At 43.5% G+C, this 18,363-nt stretch overlaps 8 protein-coding genes across 8 annotated transcripts; 5 read left to right on the top strand and 3 right to left on the bottom strand.

The window, feature by feature from the left end:
* Window positions 1-605: 605 nt before the first annotated feature.
* Window positions 606-1,703, bottom strand: O0I10_006624 (uncharacterized protein; the record flags this gene model as incomplete). The annotated part of the gene is made up of 1 exon (XM_058486651.1): window positions 606-1,703. One exon carries the CDS (start codon window positions 1,701-1,703, stop codon window positions 606-608), a length of 1,098 nt encoding a protein of 365 aa, XP_058342722.1.
* Window positions 1,704-3,221: 1,518 nt separating this feature from the next.
* O0I10_006623 (uncharacterized protein) lies at window positions 3,222-5,510 on the top strand (the record flags this gene model as incomplete). Its single annotated transcript, XM_058486650.1, has 4 exons — window positions 3,222-3,243; window positions 4,094-4,262; window positions 4,342-5,099; window positions 5,161-5,510. 4 exons carry the CDS (start codon window positions 3,222-3,224, stop codon window positions 5,508-5,510), a joined length of 1,299 nt encoding a protein of 432 aa, XP_058342721.1.
* A 436-nt stretch (window positions 5,511-5,946) lies between these two features.
* On the top strand, window positions 5,947-6,590 carry O0I10_006622 (uncharacterized protein; the record flags this gene model as incomplete). Its single annotated transcript, XM_058486649.1, has 4 exons — window positions 5,947-5,981; window positions 6,048-6,066; window positions 6,147-6,361; window positions 6,431-6,590. 4 exons carry the CDS (start codon window positions 5,947-5,949, stop codon window positions 6,588-6,590), a joined length of 429 nt encoding a protein of 142 aa, XP_058342720.1.
* Window positions 6,591-6,978: 388 nt separating this feature from the next.
* Window positions 6,979-7,331, top strand: O0I10_006621 (uncharacterized protein; the record flags this gene model as incomplete). Its single annotated transcript, XM_058486648.1, has 2 exons — window positions 6,979-7,146; window positions 7,206-7,331. 2 exons carry the CDS (start codon window positions 6,979-6,981, stop codon window positions 7,329-7,331), a joined length of 294 nt encoding a protein of 97 aa, XP_058342719.1.
* Window positions 7,332-7,982: 651 nt separating this feature from the next.
* On the top strand, window positions 7,983-8,836 carry O0I10_006620 (uncharacterized protein; the record flags this gene model as incomplete). The annotated part of the gene is made up of 4 exons (XM_058486647.1): window positions 7,983-8,028; window positions 8,087-8,213; window positions 8,330-8,559; window positions 8,625-8,836. 4 exons carry the CDS (start codon window positions 7,983-7,985, stop codon window positions 8,834-8,836), a joined length of 615 nt encoding a protein of 204 aa, XP_058342718.1.
* A 98-nt stretch (window positions 8,837-8,934) lies between these two features.
* On the bottom strand, window positions 8,935-14,374 carry O0I10_006619 (uncharacterized protein; the record flags this gene model as incomplete). The annotated part of the gene is made up of 15 exons (XM_058486646.1): window positions 8,935-9,214; window positions 9,277-9,443; window positions 9,501-9,659; window positions 9,724-9,893; window positions 9,950-10,073; window positions 10,132-11,151; window positions 11,215-11,500; window positions 11,554-11,711; window positions 11,775-12,164; window positions 12,224-12,294; window positions 12,356-12,485; window positions 12,550-12,636; window positions 12,699-13,422; window positions 13,486-14,253; window positions 14,337-14,374. The coding sequence occupies 15 exons, from the start codon at window positions 14,372-14,374 to the stop codon at window positions 8,935-8,937; spliced, it is 4,572 nt and encodes a 1,523-aa protein (XP_058342717.1).
* A 692-nt stretch (window positions 14,375-15,066) lies between these two features.
* O0I10_006618 (uncharacterized protein) lies at window positions 15,067-16,069 on the top strand (the record flags this gene model as incomplete). Its single annotated transcript, XM_058486645.1, has 4 exons — window positions 15,067-15,193; window positions 15,263-15,431; window positions 15,490-15,955; window positions 16,013-16,069. The coding sequence occupies 4 exons, from the start codon at window positions 15,067-15,069 to the stop codon at window positions 16,067-16,069; spliced, it is 819 nt and encodes a 272-aa protein (XP_058342716.1).
* A 177-nt stretch (window positions 16,070-16,246) lies between these two features.
* O0I10_006617 (uncharacterized protein) lies at window positions 16,247-17,865 on the bottom strand (the record flags this gene model as incomplete). The annotated part of the gene is made up of 4 exons (XM_058486644.1): window positions 16,247-16,871; window positions 16,960-16,974; window positions 17,043-17,676; window positions 17,745-17,865. 4 exons carry the CDS (start codon window positions 17,863-17,865, stop codon window positions 16,247-16,249), a joined length of 1,395 nt encoding a protein of 464 aa, XP_058342715.1.
* Window positions 17,866-18,363: the final 498 nt, after the last annotated feature.

The raw sequence follows: 18,363 nt of genomic DNA, 5'->3' as shown, positions 1-18,363 counted from the left end.
GGAAATGGATCGACGTTCCGAAAGGGTACGAGCACGACAACGACGTAGTTGTGGATCAAGAACGTAAACATCGCGAACCAGCAAGTTCCTCCAACTAACCTTTGGAGGCTCATCATTAGGACCATCATAGGTGCAAACCTTCAGAAGAGGAAATTCAAAGACGGTGTGAAGGGAGACTTGATTCCATTTGATGTTAAGTTGTAACTTGTCAGCAGCTTGAAAGAGCATCTTGAAGTGGCCCAAAGATTGAAGAAGGTGAGTACGACGTTCAGGGAAAAGGATGGGAATGATGGGGGAAAAGGTGTCACAAAAAAATTGTAAACAGAAACGAAGGTAAGGATCAGCAAGGGTGGGGGGATACAATGGGTTGTCACAAGAAAGGAGGGGAAGCAACCAACGAAGTTGTAAAGCTGCTATATGATGTTTCGGGTTAATAATACCAAGACCACCCTCAGCTTGTTCATTGTCAATTTTTTTTGTAGTGTATTGCTTTATTCCGCGTCATATATGACGCATTGATGGTGAAATGAGCAAGAGATTATACTAAATATAATAAGTCCCAAGGACGAAACGAAGAGAAAAAATAAGGAAGAAGAAGAAACCTGCTAGGTATCTTCCATACGTTCATCATCATCTTGGATTGGTGGCGATGGAGGCAGATCATCGGGTTTAATCGTAGCGGGTGAGGGGGGAGGGTCTTGTTCCATAGCGTTGGCGGGCTGTTTGTGATCCTTAAGAGCGGGGTTGGGAGAAGCAGGGACGTTGGGCGGTGCACGTGGTGGGCTTGACTTAGATGGTTCAATAGATTTAGGTTCATGCTTTGTGGATGTCGGAGGTAGTGAGGGTGTTACACGAGGCCGTTTAGTCGATTGTTGAGCGTTTGCTGTAAAGGATACTTTGGGGGTTTGCTGTAGACTTTCTTTGCGGTAGGGGCACATAGCCTTAATATGACCTAGGACTTGACAGTGGAAACATCTGGGGGATGGTTTACTTGGGCATGACAGACGTGAATGACCAGAGGCGTGGCAATAGCGGCAATAGAGAGGCATTTGTGCCCAGGTAGCATACATGTTGGTTGTTTCTTTTCCTTTTTCGGAAGTGATGGGGATGGTATGGTCGAGAGGTAGCGGAGGAGACTTCGTGGCATTGGGTTTCCGAGGGCTGTTATCTGCTGCTTTGTTGATGATAGCGTAACCGGTTCCTGTGAACCAACCTTGTTCAAGATGAATGCACACTTCAATAACGTGGCCATAGGGCTGAAGAGCATGGAGGATCATTGTTGTCAATTTACGATGTTGTACAGCTGGGAGATTTGACAGGTTGACACGTACGATATCCCAGTGTTCGGGAATAGGTACATGGCCTGCGATGATTTGGCCATTGGGGAGGGTAACTTTAGACCCTATGTGTTTTTCTCGTAAAGCGTAGGAGTTAAAGACGACTTCGGCTATCGTTCTTCGGTGGGTGGTGCGAATGATCAATCCACAGGTATCGTTCGGGGAGAAAACTTGACGTGCAGCACTTCGAAAAGCAATATCGGATATCTTGGTGTTAGTCAACTCGAAAAGTAATGCATTGTCATTGTCCGCATGGCACCATGGTTGGAAGCCGTTTAGACCCCCACCCCACAGTGTCAGGGTTTCCTTGGATGGGGCAGCAGCCGCTGCTGCGAAAGATAATGGTTTTTCAGGTGGTTTCCCCATTTGGGAAAAGTGATGAGAAACGGGAAGAGCTGTTGTTCATTGTCAAGTAGCTGGACCCTGGCAGAGCAAAAGATGCAGAGGGACGTGTTGTGTAACTTGAGTCAGTCAGCACAGGCGATGCATGACACTTGTACACTATTTAGGAATAGTTCAAAATGCCAGCTAATAACCTTAGTCCTCCCATTCTCCATTGTTGCCCAATCCAATGCATGTGAACGATTGTCCTGCTCCAGCTCACCATGTCCATCCTTCAGCTTTCTTGATCCGAGAGGATTTGACTGTAAAACGCTCAAACAAGGAAATGTCAATTCAACTTGCATTTAATTTCCACTTCTTCCACTCCCGGCTTCTTCCCTCTTCCTCCCATTCTCAACTGTTGGTGCACTCAAATACATACAACTACCTCCTGCGAACGATTGTCCTGCTTCAACCCATCATGTCAATCCTACAGCTGTCATGATTCGCGCGTCTTTGAGTGAATGGCAGGTCCATGGTGTGTGCGCCCTACTACAACACACCCGCCTTTCTTGACACCACACGTTTTCTTGTACACTCCTCTACCACGACCAATCGTACAGCATTCATTACAGCAGTTGCCATTAGCAAGGTCTTTACTCCATTGTGTCAAAACAGCGTTCTTTATTTGCGGCAACTTGTCGACAGCCTTTTTCACATGAACAGCAGATAGCAGCCATTGTATAGAAGCAGCTTTATTTACTTGTGGCAAACTGCTTTAATACATACGATTGCTTATGAGTATAATATGAACATTGCTTTGGTATGTACGTGGGATGGAAGGATATGGGTATATACAACGCGTGGAAAAAGAGCCTTTGTTCTTATGTATTCATTGTCAACTTGACCTTGGTGCTATCAGCCTGAATGATTGACACATCCAATGACCGTACTCTACACGCTATTCCACGGCAGCTGCTATCATCATCCTTGCATAACCTCTCAATCATCATCATCAAACTTTTATTTTGACACGCCATGGATATGATTCGCCACCACGCATTCAAATACCACCTCACATCCATCCATTCACCTTCGCACAATGCACGCCCATAAGATAGAACCTTCTCAATCGATACATTTCCTCCATTGGAGCAATTCGTTGTACCTCTCGGTCTATCTCACTTGTGATTGATGTTGGATTAGTGATTGATGTCTTGTGATTGATGTTGGATTAAAGGATTACTTTAGCGAATACGGGATTGTGTTGGTCAACCATTTCAAGTGTCTATTCCTTCTTCCTACGTTGGATCTTGTCTTGTGTGGAGGCTTTGTGCATTGCATTATAGAAATAAAGGAAGAGAAAGGGTCTGATTGATTCATTGTGTATGGAACAAAGGCTGCATTCAGTGACATAACCCACCTCCCCCTTTTCGTTGATTAGATACGCTGTACATAACACCTGTTCCTTTTTAGTGATTTGATCTTCTACGATGGGATGACATGCATCAACGTCAGGGGCAACTACGACTTTGACCAACGTGGAATCCGCTCCCCAGAGTTATGGTCGAACCAATGATCAGGCGTCAGAATCATGCATAGAGTCGTTATACACTCTAGAAGCTTGCATAAGAATAGAATAAAAAGAGATGTTGTCATTTGCATTTATGGTATGGGTGAACGACACGTCCAAAAGTTGTGGTTGTGTAATGTATGACCCGGAACGATCCACCTGCAATCTTTACGCAGGCAGCCTTAATTGAGTCAATTGAGTCTTCGAGATCGATGTAGGCCATCAGACGCAGTAGCTTTCGCGTCCACGGCACTCTTGCACATGTATACGATATCTCGGTGATGAAAGAAACACGCGTAGTGGCTGATTGTTCGGGGTTGATAAGGAGCGGCGGAAACGATTTCCATATTTGGATGTGTAGGTTTCCATGGCAATGATGGCCTTCCGCAATCGAGATCTTGCCAAATTCAAGTCCAGGATTATCATGGATTCATACATACCAGCCATGTGTGTCATAAAAGGGTCATGCGGACCACATTCTCACGTCATCATTCCAAAGAACGAACGTATAAAGACACTCTTAGCATCGCACATGCATGCGCCGCGCATAATGTTGGATAACACCATGCATCATATCGCAGGAGATACATAATTGAAAAAAAAGGAGATTACCATTGCGTCAATTTTCCTGCTTTCTTTCTATTGCAACATATTCTTTGCTCCTCAAGCATCAGAAATGAAGCAGAAGAACGAGAAGATATTACAAACAGCACATGTCAATAGTATACCATTGTCTGCTGAAGACGAGAAAATGTCCTATAACAGTATTATATGCAAGTATTGAAGGGCATGCATAACCTTCACAGCCATGAATCATTGTAATTGAACGCATTTATATATAACATCGAGTCTATTTCAATAGCTATATCATCGGATGATCACAGCAGTATCCAGTACAATCAAGAAAAAGAGGAGGGAAGAGGAGAATATGAAGGATGGCGTAGCCGTGGATGGCTCACCGTGCTAGGGGCATTCCTGATTATCTTTTCTTTGGCTGGCATAAATTCAAACTGGGGAGTTTTCGAAGTCCTGTGAGTATATGTATCCCTTTACTCATGCATGTATACCGACACATCGATCATATACATATTTACGACCGATACTAAATAGGTACCTCGAGGTATATCCAGAAGTTGATCCATCCATTCAAGGGTTCACAGGTCCACTGGCTTCTGGTGTGAGCTTTTTGATGGGTCCCATTTCGGTTGGCTTCATACAATGGTCTCAAAGTTATCGATGGCCTTGCATAATAGCAACTTTTATCTGCCCTATGAGCTTGATCCTGGCAAGCTTTTCAACAAAATTTTATCATGTCATGCTAAGCCAAGCAATCCTCTTCAATATTGGTGGTGGTTTTGTATACTTGATTGCATCAGTGCTTCCAGCACAATGGTTCTCGCGAAATCGTTCACTTGCGTGTAGTGCGGCGGCAAGCGGTGCCTGCATAGGGCCCCTGGTAATGGCACCAATAATACAAGCGATGATTGATTCACCCCTTGGTTACCGCAATACCCTTCGTGTCTTGGGTGCGATCATCTTTGTTTTGCTTGCTATATCAACAGTGCTCACACGACCCGTTACCTCTGATATCAAACGTAATCCAAATTGGTACAAACTTATCGATCCTGAATTTGCTAGCGTTCGGTACATTCTTTTGACCATAGGCATCATTCTTACATGCCTCGCATTTTATCCTTCGTTTATGCTCGTTCCCGTGTACGCTCAACACATCGGTGCAAGTGCAACCCTGGGATCAGGATTGGTCTCTGTTATGTTTGCTACGAATGCTATATCGCGAATTGGAATAGGGTATGTGGCTGATCGCCTTGGGGTCATGAACACGCTCTTTACAACAACATTTTTATGCGGTAAGTGCTATATGTATCCCCTCAGTGCGCACTGATATCGAAGGCTTATTGTTATATGCAGGAGTATGCAACATGGTCATTTGGCAATTGTCATATGGGATAGGCGTCTTTGTTCTTTATTGCATACTCTTTGGGATCACTGGCGGTGTCTTTTTTGGGCTGATTCCATCTTGTGTCGCTCAAGTGGCCAATCCTCATCTAATACAAAAAGGCGTGAGCTTAATTTATCTTCTCGCGCCTATTGGGATCTTTCCAAGTGGACTAATTGCTGGTGCTCTTTTCAGTCATTATTCATGGACGGTTGCAATCCAATTCATGGGATCCATATTTGTGCTTGCAAGCATTGCCATTCTAATCGTACGATTGCTGGTCAGCAACAAACCTCCCCTTAAAAACACATTATCAAAATAAAAGCTACACAATGATCCATAAGCGTGTGCCGTATGTGTGGATGCATGGATTTATTATGATGAAGATAAAGTTTCATTGCTACAACTATGAGCAGTATGCCCTCTTTTTCAAGATTTACTTTAACACCGGCTGATCCTCGTAAATGTGATTTGGAAGCATTGCACATCACTAAGCTGAGAAGGTTTCCTTGGCAACCAAGTAGTATCACTTGTGGTATCCTTGTCGACGCTAGCCAGCATGCGTGAACAAATCGAGATGACATTAAGATATTGACTTGTTGATGCCCTGGGATTTTCTGATGCAAGCGTAATCCTTGTAACCTGCGTAAAGTGGATGGTCGGCAGCTGGGAGTGGAGCAAGACAATCTCGTGACGGCTCCGCAAAGAAAAATCCACTTGTCCCGAAAATAAGCAAGTGTGCATCTATCGATCGAACAATGTCAGACCACGAGGAGAACGATTTCGACTACGGGTGAGTAGCCATTGACCCATCGTCAACGCTCATAAACTTGTACTCATTGAATTCTGTCTATTGTAGCAATGATGGATATGAGCCTGTAAGCCTTTTTGTTCAGCGGGATCCTTTGTTCGTGGTACCAAGGAATGGGTCGATGCTCACCTTGTTGATCTATGATAGGAGATGTACGACGATGTGATGGAGCAGGATATGGTGGATGAGAACCAGGAGCAGGAGCAACAAGAAGCCATTGCCATTCTCGAAGATGCCATGCAACAAAACGGTGCTATCAACGCTGCAGCTGATGCCACTGAGAGCAAAGAAAAGACCACCACTCCCTATATGACAAAATATGAGCGAGCACGTGTATTAGGAACCCGTGCATTGCAGATCAGGTATGGGTATAAGGTGTGATTGGATATGGATATGGATATAGAGTGTGTTAAATGGGCATTTTCTTTTAGCTTGAACGCACCAGTGATGGTTGAGCTTGATGGCGAATCGGATCCTCTCGTTATTGCTATGAAAGAGCTCAAGGAAAAGAAGATTCCCCTTATTGTACGGCGGTTTTTGCCTGATGATACATACGAAGATTGGCACGTCAATGAATTGATTACAGAGTAGAAAGACAAAAGCATCCCATGTTCATACTACATCTCACACACACACTACACACGCACACACGCACGCATATTATCCCCATTCTCACTTTTGTTAATTCTATTAGTGTGCTCTGTATCCCATCCTCAAATATAAAAAAAAGTTGTTTATCATGTACTACTTGTGAAGCATGGGAATGGTTTGTTTATCTTTTTGGCAGTGTAGCCTATTAGCTTGATGATAAGATATGCATCGTGTGAGTTTGCAAGAGCTTCAGAGTAGGGTAATAAGCGAGCTTGTACAGTGGTCAGGTGAAACATTCATTTTCGCATTAAAAGTACTTTTTCTCCCACAACCCATTCTACCTCTCTTTTTTCTCAATTCACACACTTTTATATTATCAAAGGAGAAAATGACGTCTATCAAGCATCATGTTACTATTGAAAGCGTGGAAGATGAAGGAGAGAAACGATTTCAAGATGTAGTACCTTCTTCTCGTAGTCAGTGTATTAACCTTGCTGAGATGATGAATGGCTACGACTTTGAAGGCGAAGCACCATCCGATCGTATGACGAGCTGGGTGAGTTAATCACCTAAACATGAGAAAGCTCTTACTCATGCCATCTGTACACATTTCAGCGAGAAGTGGATGCTCTTGAAGAACGCGCTCGTCAAGAAAGAACAAGTTCCGGAACCGAAGAACGTGAGCACGCGACACAAATGGCACGGATGGTGGATGCTTATCATCAAAATCGTCGATTGTAACATAGCCGTCATTGGCTGCTAGCTTGTGGTTTGCATACTCTAAAACAATATTGATTTGCCTTTGTGGATCATGATTCAGGATGATGGTGTCGACGTACTATGGAATTGCTAGTAATATTGTGGCGAGGAAATGGGTGATATCACAATGCAAAGATTAATGAATGCCTGTATAATCAGGCATCATCATCATGACGAGCTCAAATACTATGCTCATACTTCAAATACGGAGATGGATGGATATGAAGTTAGGCGTGGGAAGAAAAGGCATAAACAGTGAATGCACATCGATCTTGGATATACGAGAACGACGCCCATTAAGTCATAGAGCTGTCATTCGCTTCACATATGCAGTGTAGGAGAGCACATTATAATAGAGAACGATATGGCATTCATAATCCATGCTCCTTCAAGGGCTTATCAATAGATTGAATGATTGCATCAATGTCGAATGTTTTAATAGCTTCAACATATAACTTGAATAATAGCTAGGTTGGTTGGGGGTATTATAGTGGTGGTGATGGCATCATCATGCGTGTAACTAAGGTAAAAGATGTGCCACCCGATCCGTAAAAGTCAAGGTTTCACTATTCTCCTTTCTCCTCTCTTTGTCCCACTTTCTTTGCTTTTCAACTTGTATACCCAATCTCGACGATGGACGTAGAATGCAACTTAGAACATAATACGGAGCTCATTACTCGTAAGATCGCAAGGGATCTACTTTGAAGAGACCAGCGTACTCACTTGTTCTTTTGTAGGTGCTGTTTCCGACTTATTCTCTTTCAACGAAACTCAACAGAAACGCATCTTGGATCATTATTACTTTCATGATGCATCGTTCGAGTCACCTTTACTTGTTACATCGAGTGCCTACAATATCCGACAGTAAGGTTTATTAATGAAGAGCGCGCGCGGGTATATTAAGCATCTAAAAAGGATGAAAGGGGGATGCTTGGATATAGGAGAAGAAGAAAGACGCTAATACGCATTCCATAATATAGTATTCTCCTTCTGTGGAAAGCACTCAACAAAATACCACCGACGGTTACGAATCTGTGCTTCAACGGCAAGACAACATGCGTGGTTTACCTGACACAGCATCTGTGTCCCCGTGTGTTCCCCTTTGTACAACTTGATTTGCCTGTCATTGTTACCCTACATTTCAAAGAAACCGATATAGACAGTGGTTTATTCAAGATTCGTCACCACAAGGAAAGCTGGACATTAGAAGGTAAGAAGGCTTCTATCATTGCATTGTATGTATTAAGGATCATGGCTTATACACTTTAAATGTAGGCCTGATACAAGCTGTGCCACTGATCTCTTTTTGGTATGAGCATGTGGTGCGTGTCATGATGGGCAAAGCGATTTCTTCCACCGGCGAAATTATCCACTCAGCAGTAGAAACAGCACACTTGCTCTCCGTTAGAAATTGTATCACTTTTTCAAATTGCAATGAGGTCATGATATCAGAAAAACATAGACATAAACAAGAAGATTATGATTAAAAGAGTATTTCAAATGATGCATTTTGTCAAATTGATGATTTTATGGCAGCAGGGAAATGGTTTTTGTATGCAAATTGTATATAAAGTGAAATAAAGTGTTACTCGGCTAGTCGTTTGCGAGCTTCGGTTTCCATTGTGTTGCAATCCTCGTCCGCTTCAATGTTTCTTGACCAGCCTGTTGTCCTTGATTCAAGCCAATTGTGCCATTTCTTGGTGCGTTCATTGCTTGAGTCTTGTGAAGGAGTGATCGATGGCCGTACAAAGACGTCCTCTGACCCGATGATATAATACATGTGGTAGTTCTCTTGTGATATCTTGTACTGTAACCGTGAGCGGACAAATATCTTGTTTAAATGCCTGTCATGTGGTTTCCAATTCCTACATAGGGTAAGCCAAGTAAAGTTAGCACGCTATAGGCATTGCTTATTCCTCCCCCTTACCTTCGAAGGAAACTAGATTGCATCTTGGATGCATCAATGCCGTCTGTTGAATTGGCCCAATCCATATAGCTAGCGACGTAATTTTCATAGTGATCTTGTTGACTGGGTTCAAGCATATCATCGTCCTTGTCCAGTAATTGGATCGTCATTTCATGCGTATCGGTATTCTGTGTAACCACAATAAGTCATTTGGCAACAGCGCATTATTCTACCAGATAACTTACAAACTTGGCTTTGTAGAGATTCTCCTCCGATCCTACAATCTCCTCTGCACGTAGACGATAAACCGATACGATCCGGGGGCAAGTAGAGTCCAGCATTTGATCGCTGCGGAAAAGTTCTACCAGCTCAACGCACTTGTCATCAGCCGAGACCAGCTGGATCTAATGGTGAAATTGTATCGTCAATACTCATTGAGGATCACCACATGTTGCACTGAATACGTACTTGTTTGATGATAGAATGAACGAGCTTGTCAATTGTAAAAAGCACGTGTGCCTCGGTGACAAAAAGATAGCGAGTCTTTTCTTCAAACATGGCTTGATCCAAATCTCCATCAAAGAATCGATCAATGAGCTCCAGCAAAGCATTGTAATAACCAGCAGAGAGATCAATATCTAACACCAAAGATTGTTGGTTTCCATAACAAGTAGCCATAAGCATTATTCCTTACCATCAAAACGAGTGGTATAAAGACCAAGTTCTTGAGCCACCTTGTTGAGAGTTTTGCCCTTTTCTGGATCAGCCTTCATCTCAGCATCAAGCTTTTTCATCTTGAGTAACCGCTCATAAGCAACCTTAAAGCCAATTAGATTAGTATGTAGCACATGAGATCGAATAATGTGGATAGTTTACCTGATACAATCGGAAGAAGCAATAAAAAGCCGTATTGCAAAAGAAGCTATAAATGGTACGCTTGTGGACGCCTGGTGCTGTGGCAGCAGCGGCAGCAGCGAACAATCGGTTTCCTTCAGGCACATGAGTGTTGCTTTCTTTTGTTTCTCGCTCTTCCTTTACAGAAGCTTCAGGTGATTTGGATTGATCTGATGCTTCTTGTGGTGTGGAGTTGCCTGCTTCTTCCATCGTCGTATCGGGTATGGATCGTTCATCACCGGACGTTTCCTCGGTCTTGATAGCTTTATCCTCATCTTTAGGTTCCATTTGTGGGGCACGTTGATCTTCGCTATCCTCATCCTCATCATCAGGTGCAGGCGTAATTGAAAAATCGCGAGATGCTGAAGGTGTATCGGCACTGTTGACCGTATCATTGTCATCAGCAGAAGTGCTTTTGCTATTCCTTGTCAACACATCACGTAACAAATCGCTTGTTGCATCAGCCTCGTCGCCACGTGATCGACCATTGCGTCTTCGAGGAGCAGCACCCATGGATGGTGAACGACTTCGATCACGTGATGATTGTGCAGTCTCAGCTTCAGAGTCTTCAGTGTTGACGGATTGATTCTCATCCTCTTCATCCGTTGTTGCTTCCTCTCCTTCATCCGATTCAATTTGCATTCCTTCAGGTACAACATCATCGACATGGAAAAAGAGCGAGATGAAGATGCGTACAAAGGTGCGAATCTTGCTTCTGTCATTGCTGCTGAATCCATTTTGCTTCTCAATGTACGAAAAGATGACACGTGTAACATCCTTGAATACGCCTTGGTCTTCAAATGAGAAAAAAAGCGGGTATGCAACCTTGGATTTGCTCTTTTCACCCGATCTTGCATCATCATGCAACGTTTCAATCTCGGCCACCAATGATTTGCCAGCCATTGCCTTCCGATCATTGCTCTTGAATGTCAAACCTTGATAGTCAAGGGAACGGTAAAAGTTTTTGGCATCTGCTTCTCTCCATGTCTTGTTCCATTCATGCTGTGTAACACAATATTAGTATAGTGCTTTTCACACACATCCGCACAAACCCAATACACATACCTGTGCTTTACGCCATTCCTCATCTTTGTGTTTCAATCGCTTCAAGAGAATAGGCACCACGCGTGCTGGATTGTTGTATAGCATCTCCACAATCTCTTTTCCACGCTCCTCATCATACACCTTTTTGATGATGCGTTCATAAATCGTAACCGATTGTCCACCAAGACCAGGTGAAAGTCGTAATGCATTCTTCTCTTCGGGTGTCATGGCATCAATCTTTTTGGCGATGGGTTCGAGGAGAGCAATGGTGTTGAGATTTGCATCAATGTTGAGATCATAATCATATCTACACGTTCCAATCAGTATACGCGTTATGACACAAAAGCACGCCATTCTTACCTTTCTTCCTCACAACGATGCATGGCTTCCTCATATTGATTTTTCTTTGATGCAACAAATCCACTGTCCTCACTTGCCCAGATAGGATGGGATACGTATTCATCATTGAGCACTTCCCAGCATAATTGATCACGTCCAGAGCATGGTTGATTTTGCCACTATAAAACAATGACATGATCAGCAAACGTTCTCATGAATAACGTTAGCACACACAAACATACATCTTTGGAGACCAGACGATAACTTGGACTTGTATCTACGGTCTTGCAATGATTCAAATCGGGCTTTGCAATGATGTTGGCAGGTCGTTCGATAGCACGGTCTTTGAGATCAATCGCCACCACTGTCTTGAACCATTCAAACAAATCCCGATCACTGCCAATAAAGCCTTCCACTTGTTTCATCAAAATGTCGGCGTCAATGATTTGCTGGGTAAACAAATTGAGCGTCTTTAAGAATTCCTCATAGGATGGCTTGTTGCCGATATGCTTGCGAATCTGCTCAAATAGTTCCACTTCCTCGGATGAGATCGTAGGTCGTGCTGGATCGAAATAAGAAGATGCCGGGTAACCATCAATCATCTCCTCATCCAACTTGGCATCCTTTGTACGCTTCAACTGAATTAGTGATCACTGAATATATATATAGCATGGTTGAAAAAGGGGCTTACCGCCATGCGTTTTCGTTTTCCAGGTGGCATAAATCCAGTTGGAGGAGACATTCCAGGCATCCGTTTGCCAGCTATATAAATCACAACATGAGTATCCTATTCAGCATGGATACAAAAAGTCATATGACTTACGCGGGAAGCTCATGTCAAAGTCATCCACGAAATCGGGTACGGGTTGACCAGTGATTTCCGGTAGAAATTGCTTGAATTCGTGCAGCAAATCAGGTGCACCATTAAATAAATAAGACACATGACCATAAACCTAAGAGCATGGGTTGTTAATATATAGTACATCTATCGATCGACCTTTCCATTGAATACTCTACCTCTTGAATAGGTTTTCTCTCCTTTTGATATGTCTGTAGTATCTCCAGGAATTGCTTGTATGTCTCTGGATCATTGGCAAATCGATTCTATGACATTCATAAGTACAAGTACATGGTTGTATGTGTGTGTGTGTGTGTGTGTCACTTACCTTGATCTTGTTGACATAATCGATTGCATGATTGAACTCTACAGGAGCACGTCGTGTATTTCCATTGCCGTTGACTGCTTGATCTTGGACATCATGGGCTGGTAAAGAAGGAGGTCTTCTAGAAGGTGCATTTGGACCAGGAATATAGCTACCATGAGGAGGTGGAGGTGGAGCAGCAGCATGCATTGGAGGTGGTGGTGGTGGTGGCATATGAGGTGGCATTGAATGAGGGGGTGGTGGTGGATGTGGTGGAGCAAGAGGTGCTGATGTGGATGGATGAGGTAATGATGGTGGATGTGGAGGTGGCATATGACCATAAGGAGTTTGATATCCTGGAGCAGCAGCCGCATGAGGTGGTGGTGGTGGATGTGATGGATGTGATGGATGTGGAGGAGGAGCACCTGGTGGTATACCACCCATATTATGTGGGATCATTGCATTGTCTTGCTCACGTAATAATATCCCTCTTGGCCCACTCGCCATGCTTGTTGGTGGATGATGTCCTGCACTGCCACTACCACCACTCGTGCTCATTGGAGGTCTTGTGGATGATTTCAGAGTAAGACCAGTAGGTGTGGTGACCTTGATGATATCCGGTTCATTGGGATCTGTTGAAAAGTCGATACGATAACCAGGAGGTAGAAAAGTATTGAAACCAGATATAAGATCAGGGTGGCCATGGAAGAGAATGGATACACGTTCAATCACACCAGGCGTATCGAGTCTAATAATGTAACTATGTTAGTATGTAACCCTTTTAATCAATCCTCTATTACCCATGCCTTACCCTTGACTCTTGAAATCCTTCATAATATCCAAGAATTGATTGTATACATCAGGACGTGATGAGAATTGGACCTTGACTTGATCGAGGTAAGTCAACGCGTCGCGGACATTGAGAGGTCTAAAATTGCCGCTGGCACTGCCGCTACCAGTGTTGCTATTTGCATAGATGGCAGGGGTTTTGGATGCAGTCGTCATGTCAGCATTGGAAGTGTTGGTAACTGGATTATGATGTTGTGACGGTTGCGGTGGTTGTGGTTGTGATTGTGATGCCGATCTTGAAGAAGATGATTGATTTGTTGAAAGCGGGGGAGGTGGGGGAGTTCCTGCCTGGCCACGAGAAGAAGGATTGTTGTCTCCAAAGGGTGAGGATAACAATGGCATGGGTGGTCCACGCGTAGGAGAGATAGGTGGTAATGATGGTTTGCTACCACTTGTAATGCTGGGTCGATGGCTATTGGAAGGACTTGTCAACGTACTTGGTGAAGGCAAGTTGGGCATCGCTTGTGAGGACTGTTGCGGAATATTAGCGTATGGTGATGCCGACGTGCTCATCGTGCCAGGGGAAGAAATGGAAGGTGGTTGATATGAAATCTCGCCCAAGTTTGGAGGTGGTAAAGGGCGTGATGTCGCTGACGAAGGTTTTGGTGGACCACTCACTGGTGTACTTGGCTGTGGAGGTGGAAGTTGTTGTGAAAATGGTGAAGCGACTGGTGGTGGACCGGTGGACGACATTGGTGGTTGTGATAACGGTGAAGAGTTTGGTGGACGCCTACACAGTTGTTTATATCAATACATTACCCCATGCATTGCGCTGAATGTGTGAATGAGAGAGAAAGAGAGAGAACAACTCACCTTATATTAGGCGGTGGTGGCTGTATGGGAGACGACATAAAGAGAACAAGCACAAAGCAGCACCCACCAGCAGTCCTCCTTGACGGAAACAGTGTTAGCTGTTAAACTCAGCTACTACTCCAACTCCCGACAATCCCAAATTTGGATCGTCACGACGACGCTATTGCCAGAATCAGGAAATCAATACACAATGACTTACTCTATAGAATCCAATAACAAAGACATAGCCTCCTCTAGCAATGATGGATGAAGTAATGCGTATATGTATGGCCGTTTACGTGAATTAAAAGGATGGAATTTGTAATAAAGCGTCGTGCTTTAACAAGCAACAGCAATGGATCTCTGGCAAAACGAATGGAATATAAAGCAAATGTATGAAAGAAGATCGTCATCCTCTATGCATTCATTGTACGAGATTTAAATACTATCAGCTCTGGTAAGGAAGCGAGGGGAAATGATCATTACAAAGATTGATGGTTACACAGGCTGTCTTGGATAAACAACGACGCCCATCTTCATTGTCTTTTTGAATCGAACAACCATAAGCAATGATGGTGCGATATCCCTAAAGGACCAGCTATTCGAAACATGATCCACATTTGTTTCAATCTTCTCGTATCCAACGTGCTTGGCATGATTTGGGGATGGGAGTTATACAAGCAATGGACCCGTTCAAATTGGACCATCACACTTGTGTTACATTTCTTTTTCTCTTCCTCTACTCTTCACAATGACCACCACTCCACGTTCGCCATCATCGCCAACATCACCGACATTAGCTTCAGCAACTCCTCCGCCATGGTTTCCCATGTTAAAAAAGAGCTACACAAAGAACTTTTTGTATGCAGAAGATCCAGGCGGGTGCTCACAAAGCAACCAACAACCTACGGATAGCTTTTCGGCTAACGGATGATCCCATTTTATAGTCTTCCTTACAATGTCCAATATTAAACGATCAGGAGATGCATCCATGCATTGCTTGCAATTCTTGTCTTTTCTCGAAGATGATCCTCGATTTCTCGTGTTTCCTTTGGCAATGAACGATAACCTTTTGATGGGTGATATCAAATCAGACCCAAATGCAAACCTATGCTGGTAAGTATCAAGCACGGATTGATCAATCTATGTAGATATTCATTACATGGGTAAATAGGATGATGCCAAAGTCTAAGGAATACTACAAGTTGGTTGGTAAATTCTATATTGCATCAGCGCCGATCCAAGTGACACGCTTCCCACCTCCGAAGATTCCGGCCAGTGATCTCCCAGCAGCCGAGTTTTGGGAATTGGAACGAAGAAAGCATTGGAAAGCAATGGATGACAAGACACGTGCAACTTACACTTGGCCTTCTCGTGGTGAAGCTCCTAAAGCAGATCGCATTGCTTTCTCTTGCCAATCCCTTGATTGTCTTATCGAACAAGAAGGAACAACAGCTCGTGGTGGTGGCCTCTTTTCTTTGAGACGCAACAATACAGCACCTGCATCATCCACTTCCTCCCCATCCACGGATCAAAAACAAGTCATCCATGATATTGCTATGGACAACTTTTGTCTACTAGCTTACAAGATTTCCGAAGTTGAATACTATGATCACTCCTCTTTTCCTCAACGTCGCACGGTAAGATCATCAATGATCATACAATGTTGATGATTCTCACTCATTGGCTTGTCTTAGGTATATACCTATTCCCTCAAGGATAACAGGTGGATATCAAAAGATGCCAATCCCTAAGAATGAATAGCCCCTGGATGTACCCATTTATATATATAGCATACCTACTAGTGATATGAAAATACACATCATCATCGGATACAAAAAACAATGCCAGCGATTGCACATTAGGGAGATGGATAATAAGATGTTCTTTTGGTAGGCGGTTTAGCTAAACTAACATTAGATGCTGTATAATTAAAAGCTTTTTTCTTCGTCTGTATTGGTGTTTGTGGTGGTATTAGATGCTTTGTATGGGGATGTATGATGATGGGTGGCTGTAAAGAGCTGCTCGATCTGTTCGAGTGAAAGCCCCTGAGTCTCGGGGTAAAGGAAGTAAACAAGGGGGATAAACAAGAGGTTGAGTCCAGCAAAAAAGACATACGTCCAATAACCCATACTAGCAAACATGATGGGTGCCATCTCAGCAACGACAAAGTTACCCATCCAATTGGCTGCCGTAGATAGGGAATTTCCCTTTGCACGTAAACCAGTGGAAAAGATCTCGGCGGGATAGAGCCATGCCATGCCTAACCAACTAGCACCAAAGACAAAATTGTACATCATTGTCATCACCACAGCACCTTGTGAGCCACCAGCAGCTGTCCAAGTGCCTTGATTGTAATCGATACCTGCCTTTTGACAACCACCAATACACACAAGGGTAATCATTTGACCAACAAGACCCCACAGCATGATTTTTCGTCGACCCACACGTTCCGTCAAATAAATTGGAAGCAACGAGCCGATAAAGTAAACAATGGAGTCGATGCCTGCAAGCATCATGGCCATGGCTCTTGATAGCCCAGCTTGAAGAAAGACGCTACATAAGGATGATTCATCAGTGAATAATCATGTATGCATGAATCGTGCACTCGCGTCAATATGCATATATAAAACATGGCCCTTACTTTGCAAGATAATACCTAGTACGAGATCGTTGAGTAAAACAAAACATGAACCCATTATCCTCCTCCTATATACTACTACTCACGTTGTAACATTGATACCACTCAATTGCTGGATCATTTGTGAAAGCATACCAAGGCATACCCTGGATCGGTTTGTTTGATTAAAAAGAGCACGATACGATGATGCTGAATGTTGAGTAGCGGCTTGCTCATATTCGATTGCTTCTTTGATTTCGTTAAATTCGGCTAAACACCTCTCAGCTTTGATATTGCCATCGGTCCACAAGTCAGCAAGCACTTGCTTTGCATCTTGATGATGGCCATGTGCAACCAACCAACGTGGCGTTTCTGGTAGAATAAATGTGCCTGCAAGTAGGATCACCCCAAAGAACGCCTGGAACGCCAAGGGAAAACGCCATGCAATATCGCCATCCACATAATAAAGACCGAACTCTAGCCAGTAGGCGATCCCGATACCAACAACCAACAAACAGCACTCAAAGCAAATATGGGCTCCCCGTGATTGTGGTGGAGAAATCTCGGATTGAAATACAGGTACAGTTGCAGTATTCATACCATTGCCGATACCAGTAATGATACGAGAGCTGATGCTCAAAGCAAAGCCATTGGTCGCCGTTTGCAATATAGCCCCTACTAAAAGAATACTACATCCGATACGGATCGTTGCTTTTCGTCCATAGCGGTCACTGATAGATCCTGTGGATACATGTATTAAGCTCGTGTTAGCTCATATCATCCTACGAATGAAGTGGGTTGTTCATCACCTGTCATCAAAGCACCCACCAGGCACCCAATTTCATAAAGCGATACGAGGGCTCCTAGCATGGCTGGTTCTGGATCTCCCATCAACCTTAAGAAATCATCATTGGTGACAATCCCCGACATGACACCCTATAAACGAGTGTCATCATCATCATGGATACGTACATAGGATGACGTGATCAATGGTAGAATACTTGCCTGGTCATAGCCAAAGAGAAGAAAACCTGTAGCAGCGAGAGCTGTGGATGCATGGAGTAACTTCTTCCCTTTAAGCCGTAAAAGTAGCATCTTGATATAAAAAAGTCGAGTAGCAAAAGAAAGCAGGGGAAGCAAAAGGTTAATGACCTACATTCGTTTATCGAAAGGAAAGGTACATCTCCCCTTTTCTATCTTGTTGAATGCGTGGGGTTGTATGTATCGCTCTACAATGAGGATAAAGTAAGGTCGCAGATAAATCTGTCATTATGCAGGACGCTACTACTGCATATGCATGTGCAGCGTACGGAGCGTTTCTCGTATGTATCTGCGTGATTACTTTGATATGATTTCTTCTTTTAATGTCGACTAGTAGATCACGATGGAAGGCCAAGATAAACAATGACAAGGGTACATGCAACCATA

This window comes from Lichtheimia ornata (genome assembly GCF_029851405.1).
Source record: "Lichtheimia ornata isolate CBS 291.66 chromosome Unknown scaffold00029, whole genome shotgun sequence".
In the NCBI taxonomy this organism is placed as follows: Eukaryota; Fungi; Mucoromycota; class Mucoromycetes; order Mucorales; family Lichtheimiaceae; genus Lichtheimia; species Lichtheimia ornata.
This window is presented reverse-complemented; position numbering and strand designations above follow the sequence as displayed.